Source organism: Sarcophilus harrisii, chromosome 3 (genome assembly GCF_902635505.1).
Source record: "Sarcophilus harrisii chromosome 3, mSarHar1.11, whole genome shotgun sequence".
Lineage (NCBI taxonomy): Eukaryota > Metazoa > Chordata > Mammalia > Dasyuromorphia > Dasyuridae > Sarcophilus > Sarcophilus harrisii.
Window position 1 is genome coordinate 542,255,931 of NC_045428.1, and position 19,118 is coordinate 542,275,048.

At 35.3% G+C, this 19,118-nt stretch overlaps 1 protein-coding gene across 6 annotated transcripts in view; it reads right to left on the bottom strand.

Annotated features, from left to right (window-relative positions):
- Nucleotides 1–251: 251 nt before the first annotated feature.
- The window catches only part of MEAF6 (MYST/Esa1 associated factor 6), a 29,310-nt gene continuing 10,443 nt past the window's right edge, over nt 252–19,118 (bottom strand). Inside the window, exons 4-9 of one of the 6 annotated variants that reach the window (XR_001120818.3) lie at nt 18,906–18,951; nt 8,558–8,750; nt 2,573–2,602; nt 2,410–2,467; nt 1,724–1,757; nt 252–1,055 (exon numbers count right to left, since the gene is read on the bottom strand). Coding sequence is in view for 2 of the 6 variants with exons in the window: in XM_003765371.4 (XP_003765419.1) it covers nt 1,047–1,055; nt 1,724–1,757; nt 2,573–2,602; nt 8,558–8,750; nt 18,906–18,951 (312 nt within the window). In the remaining 4 variants the exon portion in view is untranslated. Of the gene's footprint in view, nt 1,056–1,723; nt 1,758–2,408; nt 2,468–2,572; nt 3,246–8,557; nt 8,751–18,905; nt 18,952–19,118 lie in introns of those variants that run through there. The other 5 variants (XR_001120819.3, XR_004233306.1, XM_003765371.4 and 2 more) reach the window with 5 other exon arrangements.

A 19,118-nucleotide genomic window follows, 5' to 3' on the forward strand; every position in this document is an offset into this window, starting at 1 on the left:
CTTGGGAAACTCCTTGTAAGTCTATGGAATTCCTAAAGTTTTCCTTATGTCTTAGGGAGGTGCAAAAAAAGGTTTAGTGATGGATCTTTCTGGAGTTGGGTAAATGCCAGCTGGAGGATTACAGACAAGATGAAAAGAGAGATGAGTGTCAAACACCTGATATTTTCTGTACAGTAATGTATGAAATGATGAAAATAAAAATCAACGAGGAAAAAATCTCAAATGCAAAAGTAAAGCATGAGAAGAGAGACTGAAGCCTGTGAAATTTTATTTTTTATACAAAATAATAAAAACTTATGTTTTTAAAAGGATTCAAACTTATGGTTTTTAGCTATTGCCATTTGCCTGTACATGAAAATTGCTTCCAACTCAGATGGGAAAAAAATTAAATAACCCTCTACCTTCCCCCTGCAAAAAGACAAATAGGACAAGTCATCCATTTTATTTATGCTACTAGAGATTATTTGTGTTAGGATATCAGCCCCTAAGCCAAGTAAAGATAATCAGATTCCAAAGAAAACAGCAGGAAGCCATAAGCTGTACAACTGTATTACAACAAACCCCTCAAAGAAAACAAGACAGTAACAACAAACAACACATAAGGCAGAGTAAGGAAATGCCTGATATTTACAGCCTCCATATGACAAAACACAACTGGGTGCTGGTTTTGGCATCAAAAAAAACCCCACGACATCTCTCCATGGGTATCACAGATGAATCTGATGCAGCCAGGACCAGAGCAGCCAGTGTTGGGAAGTACTCAATCCCAAGAATGGAGAAATGCAGAAAGTAGGCAACCTAGGACTGCACCATGCCTTGGTCTTCCTGCAGTTCAGTTACTAAAAATGACACGAGGTAAATGGTCTGATGTGGTTTTACAGAAAGGATTTTCTTTCACCCCTCTTTAGAACAAACTACTCCTCAATGCAGGCACTGGGTCTGGGAGCGCAGACATTAATGGCCACTCAGTGGAGGGGTGTTTATCTTGGTGAAGTTGTATGAGGGCAGGGCTCTACAGCCTGTAAGCTTCTGTACTAATGGGTCTTCTAATAATCCTGTGGGGAAGAAAAACAAAATTCCAAATTACTGCATGAAATGGAACTCAGAAGAACATGGGACTTACTATTTTGGGCGTGTAAAACAATTCTTGATGAGAGTACTAAGTACAGAAAGGTACACAGTTTAAGATCCAATTTCAAAGCAAAAGGACTGTCCTCTGCAGCTCATGAAGGCCCCATTTTTGGCTCTATTGCTGCCCTCAACAACGGAGAAAGAAATATTCTAATCCACCCAAACTCTCACATCATCAACTTCAAGACCAATCAATCACAGGTATTGAAAAGCAATACCTGATCACGGGTAAGGGTGTCCAGAATAGACCAGAGCAAAAAGAAAAGACCCCCCCAATCCATGAGAAAGGTGAATTTGTCTCCAGTAGCACCATACACTCCAGCTGAACTCTCCTGCCTTGGAAAGCCTGACTACTGACTACTGTTTGTTGAATCAAAAGGGAATGATTTCAAGTTTCTTAAAGAACTTATTCTTCTTTTAAGTTCTCAACAAGTTAAGGTATGTTCAACAAAACTATTCTAAGCTTCAAAAGTAAACACAGACCAAGCAATAAGATTGCTGCTTTTTCATTTTTCGCTCTAGGACACAGCTTTGAGTCAGCCAGCAAAGGCGGGCCAGTTCTCTCAGGTGACCTCAGAACACTGATACTTACGGCTCTTGGCTTTTTGTTTAGCTTCAGATCAATCCTGTGATGAGAAAGACAAAAGATATTTGTATTTTAACTAACAGCAAAAAGAAGGTCCAAGAATCAGATACTGCATATGGTATAAGCTACAACAAAGACTATTTGGTTAACAAAAATCCACATTTTTTCATTAGACTACGTGTCAAATTTAGTTGTTTACCCACTTATTATTGAGCAAGGATCAGTTAAAATTGTAAGAGCAGATTCTCTAGACCTTGCCAAAATGCAAACTTAGATAATAATAACCCAGTAAGAAATATGATAGTTGTAAAAGTCATTATAATTTTTAAAAATTACTATGAAATTAAGGGTTAGAGAGATTGGATTAAAAGGGCATGCTCTACATTAATGTGTTAGCTGTGTAACTATGTCATTGATAATTATTCAGACACATTGGCGAGTAAGTTCAGAAAAGAAAGACTAGAAGTTTGTATTTCAGGATGTGAGATATAACAGGAATTAAGTGAATTTCATTTATTAAACTTCTCCAGAGCAAAATATCCAAATCTGATACTATTAATCTCTTTAAGAAGCAAAGCCAGGAAATCAGTTTAAATATGAAATAAGGTAAAGTTGGTCTATTTAAAATAAAATAAAAATGAATAGAAGTGAAGATTACTTAATTTTGCTTAAGTTATTAAATGAAATGTTACCTCCATCACGTTTTTCTGTTTTTTAAAAAAACTTCCCAGCCTAACCTAATATACATACCTACAATTAAACAGATAAACTATGAGTTAGAAAGGTCTCAAAAAGGCATACTGGTGTCTACACACTAAACAACACAGCACAAATACTAATTCAAATCAAACTTACTCAAAGTCATAATCAAACATGCCAGACGGGCTGAGGGGCAGCATTTGAAAGGAAGAAAGCAATAGAAATTAATATACTAATTAAATTAGTTGATTAGCCACCCTAGCAAGATTACTAAAAACAAAATCAGCTTTAAGAATCTTATGCCATAAAACTTCAAACATCAAAGCACCCAAGTTTCTATAGTCAAAAGGTTCCCTCCATGGATTTTTACATCAGAAGTAAAGTAGTGTTATAAAAGGGATGGTTATTTCATTAGAACTCTATCAGGTATGTGGACCAATTCATTAGCTGCCAGATGCAGAGTTAGACTTTTTTAAACAAACATGAAGAACTGAAAATGTAGAAGAATTAGGGCATTAAATGAAATGGGGAGTAAAGAATTTAGGCATATAATAAAAAATATGCTTTTAAAAACAGTAACTCACAACCCAATATAACAGCATGAACTTTTTTTTTTTTTTAAGAAAAAAAAAAAAGAGAAAATGTTCTGCAACACTATACTCAAGTAATATGTTCTCAATCAGGTATCAAGGCCGGGGACCTGACGCTCTCACATTCTTCCTGGAAGTCAAGGGCTTAATGAATACCCTTCAATGGCAAGGTGTTCACTCAGGAGATGGGCTGGTCAAACTGCTCAACCACTGAATGCAATACAGCTGACGGGAGTTACCTAGTAAACATCAGGGCTTTAATTTAGGCATTCCAAAGTCTGCCAAGCACTCGGAAGAAAACTATGAGCATCCACAAGTATCCCACACTTTCCTCTATACTCTTAGAAATGGGGGTAAAAGTAGTATTGAATCCCAAGCTCACAGATTTTGAGCTGAAAGGAACCTTAGAAGTCATCCCCTGAAACCAGCCCACTCCCACCCCCATTTTACAGCCAAGGAAATTTGAAGCCCAGAGACACAATGATTTTTCCCCATTTAAATCAAAGAAAACAGGATTCAAACCCAGGTCCTCTTATTCAAAATTCGGCATTCTTTCCATTGTAAATCACTAGCTTACACTTTCTGAACAAAGGGCAAGTATAAGAGCAGTTATAACTAGCCACACAAATAGTAGACATATGGAGTGAGTTTCTTGCTGGCTCCCGTACCTTCTAGAGAATATTGGTGAGTCCCAGCCATAAATTGCAGGCTATCACTCTATGTAAATTGTTCTTTATTTTTTTTACTTTTTAAAGACTGTGTGATTAATTTACATTGTCCTGATGAAAAACAAAACTGGGGAAAAAAAAGTCCCAGGCTAAATTAGATTGAGTAAGACCAGTAAAATGCACTGGTAGATTTCTAATTCTTTACCATCATTCCTATTCTGTCCTGTCATCATCTTTATTTCTCACGTGAATGTTTTGATTCTATTTCTACATCTTGGGTGGTGCTTTGGTAGAATGACTCCCAGATATCTTATGCATTTTGTAGTAATTGTGAATCAAACTTCTCTTTCTATTATTTTCTCCTCAATTTTATTGCTGAGAGTTAGAAATGCCAATGATTTCTTGCTACTTTATTGAAGTTGCAATTATCTCAGTTTCTTTGATGAATTTCAGGGGTTCTCTAAATAAATTTTTTTATTCCAGAAAACAGGAATAGCTTTGTCTCTTCTTTATTTGCTCTCTTTGAATGTTAGAAATACCAAATCATGCTTTGTCTCAATTTTAATTTGTCTTATCACTGATATTGCTAGCAATTCTAAAACTATGTCAAATAACAAGGCATTTTTGTTCTATTCAGATATTTACTGAAAAAAAAAAAAGTGTTTCTCCAATGCAAATAATACTCCCTTGTAGTTTTAGATTTATACTTTTTATCATATTGAAAAAGGCTCTTCTATGCCTAAGCTCTGAAGGGCTTTTACCATAAATCAAATGCTTTTGCTGTTAGAATTTAGTCTTGGGTTGCCATGTTTTTCAAAAGCAAATAAAACATTTTCTTCTTTGAGGTGGTCAGTCTATACCTAAATAAATCTGGAATGAAACATGATTTCAATATTCCTGAAATTAGGACACAGCAATCTATTCTCCATACTGCTGCAAAATTACTATTCCTATTACAAAGACCATGCTACTCCCTCTATTTAAAGATCTGCAAAAGCTCCCTATGGCCTCTAGGATAAAAAACGAAGTCTTAACCTGGCATCTGCCCATCACAATCTGATTCCCATATTTTTCTGGTCTTAGTTTCTTATGTTTGTTCTCTCTGGTTCAAACTAAGTTGGCCTGATAGCTGTTGTTTCCCTATACACAATACTCTATATCTCCTGTTCTCTCATGCCTGGAATGCATTGCCTCCTCACCTCTACCTTGCAGAGTTCTTCCCTTCCTTCAAAGCCCAGCTCAACTTCCACCTTCTCTAGGAAGCTTTCCTAATGTGTCTAGTTATTAACACTTCCTCCCTCTGGAAATGACTTTGGATGCCATTTGTATAAACTTTGCATTTACTTATATATACAGGGTTTTCTTCAGTAGAATGTAGGTCCCTTGAGGGAAAAAACTACTTAATTTTTATCTTTTTATTGTCACAATCTAGAATATTGTCTTATACCTAATAGGCACTCAACACTTACTAAAAAGAACTAAATAAACATGCACAATAAAAACATGTAGTTTAACTCAATTTTTTCTTTCAATAAAAGTGACACACTTATCTGCTAAAACAACATGCTCATACATGAAAGAAATTCAGGATTTATAAAGTGTAGTTATGGATTAATAACTCAATTACTTTTCCTTAAAGGTAGGTGGGATTTAAACATTCTTAATACAAATATAATAAAATACAGGATCAAAGAACAGAATTTTCATTATCAATGATCTACTCAAGATTGCAGACCTAAAGAATATTTCTTACTTTATTACAATGATCATGTTCTTAATATAGGTCTTGGGGGTTAGAGGGAAAGAAGAGGTGAAGGGATCCGATCCTATGAATCAATCAAATGAATCAAAGAACTTTCAATATAGAATAATTCCTCCAGTAATGCAAACCAGCAGTTACTCTAAAACATAATAGTTTTAGAGTTACCTGGGGCACTGAATTGCCCAGGATCATCCAGCTAGCCTAAACCAGAGATTAAGATTCAAATCCATGTATTCTTAATCCTAAATCTGGCCTTCTATTCAGTGTACCGCACTGCCTTTCAATGACACATGTTCTTGTCCCTAAAAGTACACACAAATCATCAAGACTGAGAATCTGGCTAAGTGAGACCGTTACAGGTCAGAGAAGGCAAGACCTACAATTTTAAGTTCTGTTTGGAGGTAGATGCTCCTGAAAAGAAGACAGTTCAGCTCTCCTCCCTCAGTACAGATGCCTAAAATGAAGGGGACAAAAAGCTAGGAAATGTTCAGAAGAAACAAAAAAAGTCCTTCCCTCCACTGACCAGTCACAGAAGACTAAACACCAGTATCTGACTTCTCATAGAGCTGATTTTAATTTTTTTTTAATTTTTAAATTTTAAATTTAAAAAGGCAATAATAATTAGTGTTAATAGAGGCAGTGTGGTATAATGAACAGAGGGCTAGCCTTGGAATCACAAAGACCTGGATTCAAGTCCTATCTCTGACACATTCTGGCTAACTTGTCTTGGCAAATCACTGAAGTTGTCAGAGCCCTACCAAAAGTCTCTCCTCAATCCACACCATTCTCCCCTCAACTGCCAAAGGCCATTTATCCAAAAAGTAGCTGATTCCTGGCATCTGAAGCTCTCCCTAGCCTGACTCTCCTCCCTTTCCAAGCTTCTCACACTTGACTGCCCTCCATACTCTGCAAGCCAGCTCCACTGTCCTCTCTGCACTGCTCTGAACATGATACTCCCACCTCCCACCTCCCATCTGCAGGCCTTTATTGGTTTATCTGGCTTTCTTCATGTCTCAGAGAAAATCCCAGTTTCAGCAAGCTTTTCCCAATCCTCATTGTCAGTGACTTCCCCGAGATCCTATCTGATTTATTTTGCATGTACTATCCTTCTTTGTATACAGTTGTAGTTCCCATTAGAATGGAAGTTTCTTTAGAACAGGGACTTTGTTCACCTTTCTTTAGAAGGGAATGAATTCAGCATTTATTGTGAAGCACTGTGCTAAGCACTTGTCAAATAGTATCTCGTCTTTATTATACTAAGCACTTGGCCTGGTACATACTGGGTGCTCAATAAACACTTGCTGACTCAGCTTGATCTGGCTTCTCCCCCTCCCCAAAGGCCTTGCTTCTCATCTCTAACTCAGTGTCGCTGGCTTTGCTTACTTATAACAGGGAGCCAGCCTCTCCCAGTGCCCTCTCTTGCAAACGTTTTCCCTTTCAGAAGATGCCCCTTTATTTGGTCCCAATCTTCCAAATAACTAGTTATTGCCATGTTTTCTCTCCCACATGAAGTATGCTTCTGGAAGGCAGAGGTTTTCTGTCTTTCTTTTTTCTAAATCCCCAGTGCTAAGGACAGTGTTTCACATACAATGATTAATAAATCCTTTGCTACAAATCTAGCTAATTCTTCACATCTTGAATGTTTAAAAATAGGGGCAAATAACTTGTATCGCTCTAACAAACTGCTCCAAGTCAGCAAGGAGAATAGAGGGCAATAATAGAGATGCTGAGAAGACAATAGGTGTCCATTCACTATAGCATGGAGAGTAAAAACCTCTTCACATGTCCAGACATCTGGGCATATGGAGTACAAAATGGTCACCTTACACTAGAGTTTGGATAACTTCCTCTTGTTCATCTCAAATTCCTACCTTCCTCCTTTTGTTATTTTCTCCTCAACTTTACATTCCCTTATCAGTTCCAAGGTTTCCAAAAACCTTCTTTCACTTACAAATTACCAATCTCCAAAGACAATAATCACAAATATGTAGTAGTAGAAGGAGGGCTAGACTATATATCACAAGATGGGCTTTCAGTCATGGCTCTGTTATTTCCCTAGCTACTTAATTCACTTAGGTGAGTTCTTTAGGCTATTTCAACTATTAAAGGAGGAGGATGGATTCAATGATCTCAAAGGGCCCCTGTCCACTTAAGCTTTCTAAATCCTATAGCCTAAGATGTCACCAAGGGTGAAGACTATTCCTGCTCTTTGACTATCTCCATCCCCAAGTTACCTGCTCCCTTCAGGGCAATGAGGCTACAAGGAATTTCACAGGAATGATGTTTAAGGAACCCTACAGCAATGCAACTGACTTTTTTTTTTCTTTAAGTCTGGATTCTCTGCCTTACAAAAAGTTTGGGACTACAGCTCTACTTCTCTTTCCATGACAATTTTCTCTTCCACAAGAAGAAAACACCTTTGAATGGACTGTCCATTATTTTCAATTATGAATTATAACGGCTTACAATGTATAACCAAGAGTTGACAGCAATCTTAAATTCTTTTTTAATGATATCTGCTTCCTACAGACTGTTGACATTATCTTTCATTTCACACCTCAGAAAGTAATGTAAACAAATGTTATCTGGGAAGGCACACTCCTATTTAATAGGGCTTTGGACTCCAATACTCCAATATGTGTGTCAACAGATTGCAGAGAAATGAGTGGCGGTGGGACAGGGAAGGAGGGAGCACAAGCAATCACTCAAATGCCACTTTTAAAAAAAATGTGTTTGGCTAGTTCTCAGGCTCTATAAAGAATCAGACAGTAAAAATAAAAGGAAAAAAAGCCTGCATCTATTCTACTCCCCTTTCCCTCAATTAAAAAATAACCCAAATATACCATTTCAAATAGGATTTTCATTTTAATATGGTTCTACACAAACTGCACCTGCTATTCTCTACCTAAAATCCAAAAAACTGGGTCCCCTCTACATTGTTTGTCTCATTACCCACCAATTTTTTTTTTTTTTAAATGAGACCATATTACTTATAGCAGAGGCCCTTCTGGTTGCAAAAATGCAAATCCCTAACAAAAGCACCCAATAATTTGTAATCTAGAAATATCCCTTTGAAATAATCATCACCTCAGTCCTGGAAAATGGCCCCAATGCCACTAACCTGTGTCGGTTTTTATTCTTCCTCTTTTTATGGCTGCTGTGATGACTCCCTGAAGAGGTGGAGGAAGCAGCCTTCTGGGGTTTCACCCCCTGCACAGATCCATCCAGATCTTCTGTGTCCTCTTGGCTAGGTTCATTCTCCTGATTGTGAAAGTCTGGAGATGTGTCACTCTCTGTACCACTGCCTGGTTCCCCTGTAGGAATTATAATTTCAAAAGAACCTTTTCAGGATCCCTCAGTCAAACTTGTCTATCAGCCAACAAAGAGTTTGCAAAGTTCTGTTACTGGTCAGGCATTACTCCCACCCCAAAGAACTTGTACTCTGCCTAAGGACAATACCTAATGAATGCTTGTTGACTGGTTGGTTGAAGAAAGAAGTTAAGCAGTTCAAGCTCAAGTTACTTAGTTCCTAAAAAATCCCAAGTAATTGGAAACAGTAAAGCTGAAGACATTGGAGGACAGAGATCTATGATAGAGTTATGACAAACCTGTTGTACTAATTAGATTTTTATTGATATCTTGTTTTTAGATTACCTACATTTTCAACCACCTAATAGTATTTTATTTTTTTTCCATTTACATATAAAAATATTTTTCAACATTTATTTTTTTTTGCTGAGGCAATTAGGGTTAAGTGACTTCCCCAGGGTCACACAGTCACAGCTAGGAAGTATTGTCTGAGAAAGGAGTTGAACTTGGGCTGGTGCTCTACCCACTATGCCACCTAGCTGCCACAATATTCACTTTTATAAGATTTTAAGTGGAAAATTTTTCTCCCTTCTTCCCCTTACCCCTCCCCTTTTCCAAGACAGCAAGCAATATGTTATATTAATCCACATTAGTTATGATGCATCACCTAATTTCCTCCTTTCTCTCTCCTCCCCCCAAAGATATACTTTAAAACAAATAATTTTCTTCAAAGAGGAAAAGAAAAAATTAGAAAAATCAACACATGAGAAAATATTATGTTATATGCAATGTTCCACACTGGAAGACCCCCTCCCCCCTCCCCCCCCTCCCTGGAGTGGAAACAGGTGTCTTCTCATATATCTTCTTTGGGGCCAACCTTGGCTTTTTGTAATTTTGCAATATTTAATTTCAATTGCTTTGTGATAGTTTCCATTGATTTATATTTAATTACATGGGCATTATTTCAGTTCACCTAAGTTTTCCCATGCTTCTCTTTATTTACCATCTTTATCTTATCCTATAACATAGTAATATTCCATGATTCATCCACCATTCAGCCATCCACTGAGGAATAGACACCTACTTTATTTCTATAAGAAATGCTGCCATCAATATTATGATGTATGTAGAGCCTTTCTTGTCTTTTGATCTTGTCTTTTATGCCTAATACCTTTGCATCAGAGTATGGACTCACAAGTCACTATTTATTCTAATTCCAAACTGCTGTTCAGAATTTTTAACTAATTCCCAATTCTAAAAACAAAGTATTGGTGACTCTCTCTGCAGCATCTTCCAAAGTTTTTTCACATTTGTCATTTTTACTAATCTCCCATTAAAAAAAAAAAACTAATTTCATACTTTTGTTATTTTTATTAATTTTCTGGGTACAAGGTGAAATTTCAATTGTTTTGATTTGTTTCTCTTAATAATACTAGTAATTTAGAACAATCTTTCATGTGGTTAATGATTTGCAATTCTTTTAAAATTGTTCACATCTACGAATCCAACCATTCTGGAGAGCAATCTGGAATTATGCCCAAAAAGTTATCCAACTGTGCATACCCTTTGATCCAGCAGTGTTTCCACTGGGCTTATACCCCAAGGAGATACTAAAGAAGGGAAAGGGACCTGTATGTGCCAAAATGTTTGTGGCAGCCCTGTTTGTAGTGGCTAGAAGCTGGAAACTGAGTGGCTGCCCATCAATTGGAGAATGATTGAGTAAATTGTGGTATATGAATGTTATGGAATATTATTGTTCTGTAAGAAATGACCAGCCGTCCATTGATCAATGATGGACAGAAGCAGCTACACCCAAAGAAAAAACACTGGGAAATGAATGTAAACTGTTTGCATTTTTGTTTTTCTTCCCGGGTTATTTTTACCTTCTGAATCCAATTCTCCCTGTGCAACAAGAAAACTGTTTGGATCTGCACACATATATTGTATCTAGGATATACTAGGACATATTCAACATATATAGGACTGCTTGTCATCTAGAGGAGGGGGTGGAGGGTGGGAGGGAAAAATCGGAACAGAAGTGAGTGCAAGGGATAATGTTGTAAAAAAATTACCCTGGCATGGATTCTGTCAATAAAAAGTTACTATAATTAAAAAAAATAATCAATTAAAAAATAAAAAATAAATAAAAAAAATAAAATTGTTCACATCTTTTAACCATTTTCTAATAGGAACAACTCTTTTAGTCTTATATATTTCTGCTAGTTGTCTATACATTATCTTAAGATATTTAATATAAAATTTTTTTCTCAATTCAATGCATTTATTTTGTTTGTGTAAAACCTTTTCCATTCATATACTCAAAATTATCTGTTTCATTTCTTCTTTTAAAGGACAGATAGAAAATATTTCAAGGAAACTGCCTTATAAAAAATTTTATTCACAACTTAGAGGAGACCTAATGGGCAAAATAAGGATTCTACTTTGCATCTCTGCTCCCTTTCCCTCTTTCCAGAGATCCTTCAGATACAGCAGGGAAGAGAGATCTACATGTTACTTTGTCTTGTCCTAGAAAGTAAGTAGTGGGAGGCCTTTAATTAGATAGCATAATCACCTAACACATTTTCAGCAAGGGGAATTTTAATTGGGGAGAGGGAATAATCAAGCAATAAATATGTTCCAATGAATGAATCACATAGACAACAAATGCTACAGGAATTCTAAGAAGAGATAGATTACTTCAAAATATGTCCAGGGAAAACTAATGGAAGAAATAGGATTTGACCTGGATCATGAAATTTGAGTAATACCAAAGCAGATACAGAGGAAAGGATTAAGCATTCCATGAAGGAGGAATAGAATAATCTCAGTCAATAAAACATTAAATCTTTGCAACCACCAAGAAGAAGCAGATTTTTAAGCTAAAAAGGGCAGTTCTAACAGTTGAGGATAAAATTTAAAGGATAGGTTAGGGCCCCTACAATCTAGACAAACTAGTTGTTCACACATGACATTCTATCTTCCAGCTCTAATTTCTTACCTCTGGCTCTCCACATATGGAAGACATCCTGACCTCCCACACCCCTCAACTTTTCCTATCTCTTAGTATCATGATTTTTTCTAGGAAGACTTTTTACATAAACTGGAGTAGAACACAAGGACACTGTACACAATAATGGCAACATTGTAATGATGATCAACTACAAAAGACATCTACTTTCATCCAAGCTAGTTCTAAAGGACTCAGAATGAAAAATGCTATCCAGAAAGATGGGCTCAAGACTGAAGCATATTTATCTTTTCCTTTCATTATTTGTCTTGCCTTTAAAACAACAGGTAATGAAGAAAATATTTTTCAAAACTTCATATGTGTAACAAGTTATTATATTTCTTTCCTTTTCAATGGGTGGAAAAGAATTTGCAACTGAAAACAAAAAGAATTTTTTCAAAATAAAAAAAAAGATGGTTTTCTTCAAAACTCAAATGACACTATAGTCATTAATGGTCCTGTTCTCCCAGTGACTAGTACCCTGTCATTTCCCTTGTATTTACTTAGTATTTGCCTCTTGATGAATTTCTTAATAGAATGTAAGCTCCTTGAGGACAGAAATAGTTTGGGTTTCTTTTTTTTTGTACCTTCAGCATTTAACTCAATGGTTGGCACAGAGAAGGTGTTCAGTGGGGGAGAGTGATGGACATGGACTGAGAAAGACCAAGGTTCAAATTCTGCCTCAGATACTTATGAGCTGAATAACCACTTATCTGTTTCATTCTCATTTTCTCATCTATAAAATGGGGACAATGATAGCACCTACTTTCCAAGGGTTTTGAGGGCCAAATGAGATGAGATATGCAAACCTTAAAGCACTAGATAAAAGAGAAATTTTGTTTGTGATTGCTAAGAACTATACACAAAATAGATGTCCATGAATTGAAGAATGGCTAAACAAATTGTGGTACATGAATGGAATGGAATATTACATGTAATGAAGATAGAGAAGCTTGGAAAGATCTATATGAACTGAGAGAGACAGAAGTAGAGCCAAGAAAATATTATACACAATAACATTGTAAAGGGAGAGGACAATGACACACCAAACAAACAAAAAAAAAAAAATCAAAAACAAATCTATTATAATCTAATCAAGTTATATGAAGAAAGATTCATATGAAGAAATATGAGAAATCACCCCCAACTTACTCATATCCATAGCTATTACACATTGCACATGTTTTCAGACTTTCTCAATGTCTTGATCAATTATGTTGATTTTTTACCTATTTAATCCCCATACCATTTGTCAGATGGGGTAGTTCCTGGGAAGGAAAAAGGGAAAGGACACTGGGATACCATGGTGATATAAAAAACATAAAACATCATTAAAATGATTTTTTTAATGGGACACATAATACATTGCTGGTGGAGTTGTGAAATAATTCAACTATTTCTGGAGAGCTATTGGAACTGTGCCCAAAGGCATATATAAAACTGTGCACACCTTTTGATCCTGCAGTCTTGCTGCCAGACCTGTATCCCAAAGTATTAACGTGGCTCTTCTTAGCAAAACAGTGATCCAAGACAATTCCAACAGACTTGAGACAGAAAATGCCATCCACATTCAGAGAGAGAATTATGGAGACTGAATATAGATTGAAGCATAGTATTTTCATCTTTTTTGGTTTTTTCTTTCTCGTGGCTTTTCCCCCTTTTGATCATTTTTCTTGTACAACATGAAAAATATGAAAATGTTTTAAAAGACTGTACATATTTAACCTATCTCAGACTGTTTACTCTCTTAGGGAGGGGGATGGGGAGGGAAGAAGACAGAAAAGTTTAGAATACCAAGTTTTATAAAAATAAATGTTGAAAACTATCTTTACATGTATTTGGAAAAATAAAATACTATTGGGAAAAAAATATTTTTTAAAAGGGCTCTTGTAAATGCTAGCTATTGCTATCATATTATGAAATATCTGTTGACTGGACATGTATACTTATTTTGTATTTAATTTATACTTTAACATATTTAACATGTATTGGTCAACCTGTCATCTGGGGAAGGGAGGAGGGGAAAGGAGGGGAAAAATTGGAACAAAAGATTTGGCAATTGTCAATGCTGTAAAATTATCTATGCGTATAACTTGTAAATAAAAACCTATTAAAAAAAAAAAGAAATATCTGTTGACTGATTGGAAAGTTACTTATGTAATATGTTATCCATGTAAACTAGTGTTATTGGATGGTTTATGCAAGCAGATACATGATAAAAGAGGGTTATGTGGCATACACACTGTCAGCTAATCAACCTTCTAGTGTGGTGAAGAAAAAGCATAATAATGCTTTGTGTCCACATAAAAATGAGGAACTTGTTTAGAGCAAAGAATATCAAAGCTTGTATGAAGTTAAATCTACATGAAAAACATCTGACATAGCAAAGAAGTATATGGGAACAAAAGAACTTTGAAAATAAGATGTATGCTTGACATACAAGGTTAGGAAGCAGTAGCAAGAAGCCATGCCAGAGAATGCTGAGTGGGGAGGCAGAGGTCCCAAGTCTGAATGTCACTGCTGCCCCTCACTACTATGGCTGACTATGGGAACCTTATCTATAAAACAAAGCAGTTGAATTGGCATTCAAAGGTCCCCTGACAGCTCTAATTAATGATTCTAATCTATTAAATACATCTATAACAATACACCAAATTAGCTAGCATTTAGTTGGTCTGAGGGCTAATGAAAAATTAGATACTGGGTTCATTCAAACAAATGATAAATTATGATAAGGAAAGCTAAATAGTTAAATTTAGATAAAAACAGGTTCATTCTGAAAGAAAATCAATCAAGTTTCAATGAAGATTAATTTACAAAGAATGGCTGATATGTGTATATATATTTAAGATTCAAAAAAGCAACAATGAAGACTAATTATACATTTTATTTGCCTCAGAGGCATTAAAATACTGCATTTTTGAGAGAAACATGATGATTCCAGTTTAGCCTATGGGTGAAAAAGACTCAAGTCTCCAGGAAAAACTGCATTGAATGTGAGAGGAACAGACCAAGAGAAATCTTTACTACATATGGAAAGCAATGGCCCTATTAACCCAAAATCACCTCAAGAGATCAGTGCATTAGTTGTATGTAAAAATTTGGGCTTTTGAGAGATTCTGTAAATAGAAGTAAACTATAGCCTAATATTTGTTTCATGACAATCCTTCTGTTCATGGTATATTTGCTTTCAGATGTTTGAATAACAACAACAAAAAAATGATATTATTCAGCCCTTCAAATTATTTTGGACAACTTTCCAAAATTACATATATCAGATTTGCCATTTCTAAGGATGGCCAAAAGAATGTGCTAGGAACTCTGATTTCAGTTCAAAAAGAACTCTAAAAGTGTAAAGTAATAACAGCATAATTGGAATAAATGTTAAGCCTCCTAAACTACTTCAAAAGGGATACTCATTTGGATATAAAAATGCAAACTAGGTATTAAATAAGCGCCTCAACTACAGTGGCAGTCACTGAGAATGAAAAAAACAAAAGTCTGGTTTGAGACTCGTAAAAAAGAAAATGGGATTTGTTGATATAATGGGACACAAGAATTTAGGAAGACAGAGGAGTAGAACATGCCACAAAGTTACCTAATTTTTGTGACCAGGAGAAGCAGGTACAACTATTAAGAAAAACACGATTAGAATAGAAAGCTGGTTCAGAAGAAAAAATTAGCACTTCTGTTGCAGACAAGTTAAATCTGTAGAAATAAAAATGCCCAAATAAGAAGCTACAAATGCAAAACTGAGAAAGAGCTCTATGTATTAGAGCTAGGGATACAACTTTGAGTTACACATACAGAGATGTTTGAAGCCAACCAACAATTCTTCATAAATTACAAACTTTCAAAATTCTTTTGGTAAACCAGGGCTTCAATGTAGAAATTTAGTTACAACCTGCAAGCATCATAATAAAGCCCCAAATAAAATAAGTACAATTGTAGAGGGGCTGAAACTCTTGAGTCAATGCACTGAGGTCAGGATAGACGAGCAATTGAGGCTAACTACCGATTGGACAATGCTCTATTAGCATATGCTTGGGGAAAATGGCCCTTCCCACTATTCTGTGCTGGCTTGATGATTGGTGTATACAGAGGATTATAGGAGGGTCTAGGGGGTGGAGTAAGAATAGCCGAGGTAACTTTTGCGGTAGATGAGGAAGAAGGAGCTTGTGGAGATCCTGCTTAAATCCCCTTTACTTTTACCCCTAAAGACCAAGAATAAAGACTAAGGACTTTTGCTTATCCTGACTCTGGCTGATTTTGGGGTGTCTGGGGTGCTAGCGTGGTTGTCACATACAATGAAGAAATAAAAGGTTAGTACTGAAAGGAATCTTAAAATTCCTTCAAAACAGCCATTTCAATCCTTTCATTTAAAAGAAAAAGGGAAAAACCTGGACCTTCGAGGAGAGATGACAACATGCCTAAGATCTTTTTCCCTTCCCTAACTAAACCACTGGTAAAATTTATATGCTTGGTGACTAACATGGAAATGTTCTGCATGATTATATAACCTATATCAAATTGCTTGCCTTTTCAATGAGAGAGTTGGGACAGGAGGGAAAGAATTTGGAATTCAATCTTTTAAATGAATGTTTAAAACTATTTTTACATGTAATTTGAGAAAAATAAAATATTAAATAAAAAAATTGAAAAAAATTACTTTGGATGTTTAGACACAAGTTCTAACAAGTGTGTATCTTTTTACTAAGATAGCTCTACATTCTATGTTACAGGAAAGTACACATGGATGGCATTTAAATAATTAAATTATCTTACAATAAAGCACGTAAAAAGGGAAATATGGTTAATTCTTTAGAAATAAATAGCTCATTCAATGAGTATGAATGTATATGAATGTATCTTTGATTGCCAAACAGCAGTCTGACTGGCACATAGTAGGTATTTAATAAATTCATCTTGAATTTTCAGATTCTATGATACAGGTAACTTGACCATCACTCCTAAAAAAATTCACAATTCATATTTGTCTCTCTCAAGATGCCAATTTTTGATGTAAAAACAAAAAGTTGTTTCAAAGCAACTTCAAGAAGTTGTCATAAATATCAAAAAGCCTTGAAAATGAAGATTTTGGAAAATAAACTAGCAAATGAAAAAATTATCACAACTCAAGTTACAATATGCAGAAATGTTCTTTTTTAACTTTACAAATTCCCTCAATCTTTTCTAACAATCACTTTTCCTATATTTTCTATTTTATTTTCTCTTTTTTCTTTTTTCCCCTATTTTTATTTTCTATTTTTTCCATTTAGATATTTTTGGATACTATTATTTATGTATTATACTAGCTGTGTATAATCTCAAACTTTCCATCATGATTGAAAAATGATCAAAATATTAGGTTATAAGTTTTGAGGCTTCTAGTTAGAATTCAGCAGATAGAAAAAAAAGGGAGCTTACAGTCAAAGATGAAAGTAAATACAAATTTAAATCTGGCCCTTTTTATTCATGTGCATAAGGAACAAAGGTCAGAAAGGAACAAATATATGTTTGATTAAGAAAGTCAATTCAGAAAAATCCCAAAGCACAAAACTTATTATACAAAAGGACTTTTCTTTACAAAAATGTTCAAAGAACATATCTCCCTAATACATTTTAAATGTTTCAATTTACATATATCTTTTCAAGAACATATCTAACTGGGGCAGCTAGTTGATGTAGTGGATAGAGCATCAGCTCTTAAGTCAGAAGGACTTGAGTTCAAGTCTGGTCTCAGACAATACTTTCTGGCTGTATGACCCTGGGCAAGTCACTTAACCCCAATTACATGAGCAAGAAATAAAGATTATATCTTCTGCAAAAAGTGACGTGGGTATTTATCTTCAATGCTTGCTAGGAAGCCCTATTTAGGACAATTTACTCCAGATTTTATTCTGAAATACTGTTAATCAGTTAATTTTTCTTCCTTAGAGTAGATTTATCTGCCATATTAAAAGTAGTCTAATGGGAAGAATCACATTTCTGAATGATTCTTAAATTCCAGTCATTCATAGAAGAACCAAATTATACTAATTTACGATGCTTTGATATGTATCCTTCTATAAAGTGGTTTTAGAGCTTAGCCCCCGAGTTAATTCATTACCTCGTATATCACTGTACTTATCTAATTTTAGTGAAAAAGTATTGTGATCTAATTCTGCTATACTCTCCCTTTAAAATAAAAAAAAACACCCTTCCCTACTATTTCTATTATTCTATGAGATAGAAGTTCTCATCCTAAATATGTTAATGGGATATGATGCCAACTATGGCAGCAGGGAGGAAGGAAGTGCATGGCCCATAGAAAACAATCATCTCCCACGTCAATATCCCTCTCTCTGAACTCCTGATTTCCCTTCATCCTTAATGTGTATGAATAGTTGATCCACTATTTTTCAAGAAACTCCAATATGAAGGATTTCAAAAACTTAATTACAAAGATAGATCCATCTTCAAATACTGTTTCATAAGTCAAAGTAATAACAAAGTGTTGTTTCCATATAATAAATGGTACAAGTTCATCACATTTGCAGTACTGTCTATCAAATTACTTCCATCTAATAATTAGTTTTGCTAAACACTACAGGGAACAATAAGTATATCCCCCAGTTTATAGACAAGAATTTAGAGATATAATGGATTAATAATATGGAAGAATTAGAATGAATATAGGTGATTATCTCTTCCAAACTCTTCATTTTGAAGACGGAGGGACAAAGCTCAGAGAGGCCAAGGTCAGATACAATTATGACCACAAAGTATTGCTGATTGCAAATCCAAGGCTCTTTCCTTTTCAACAGGATATCTCTCTCTGAAATCAATTCTTCAATAACTTTAATTGAGTGGGCTTAAAGAAGATCACCTACTTGTATTTTTTCAGAGAATTGAGGAAAGTTTTTGAGTCAACCTCCCTAGTAAGAAGAGGGGTAAGGAAGCATGTGGCTTTGCTCCCTCTCATGCTCCCTCTCTTTCTCTCTGCTTTCCTCTTTTCCTCCCTCTTTCTCTCCCCACCCCTCTCCAAACACACTGCTAATGCCTGTATGTAAATAAAAGTGCATGGAAGCATACCCTAGGTCTCTCAAAGAAATTGCAAGGATTTATCATTTAAATGCAGGGGTGAGCAGATCCTAAGAACAAAAAAACTTACTTTTTTCAATGAGTTGGTCTTGAACTCCAGCCAATGCACTGACTGCCTAAAAACAAATAACATCAAGAATCTTATTGGTGAAACGGTCAGAAGAAAAAAGAAATTAGATTCTAATCTAAATTCCACAAAATAAGATCATGGGAAATCATTCATTTCAGAAAAGCAGCAATTAGCTAACCAGATTTATTTAGAAAAAATATGACCTTTTCATGA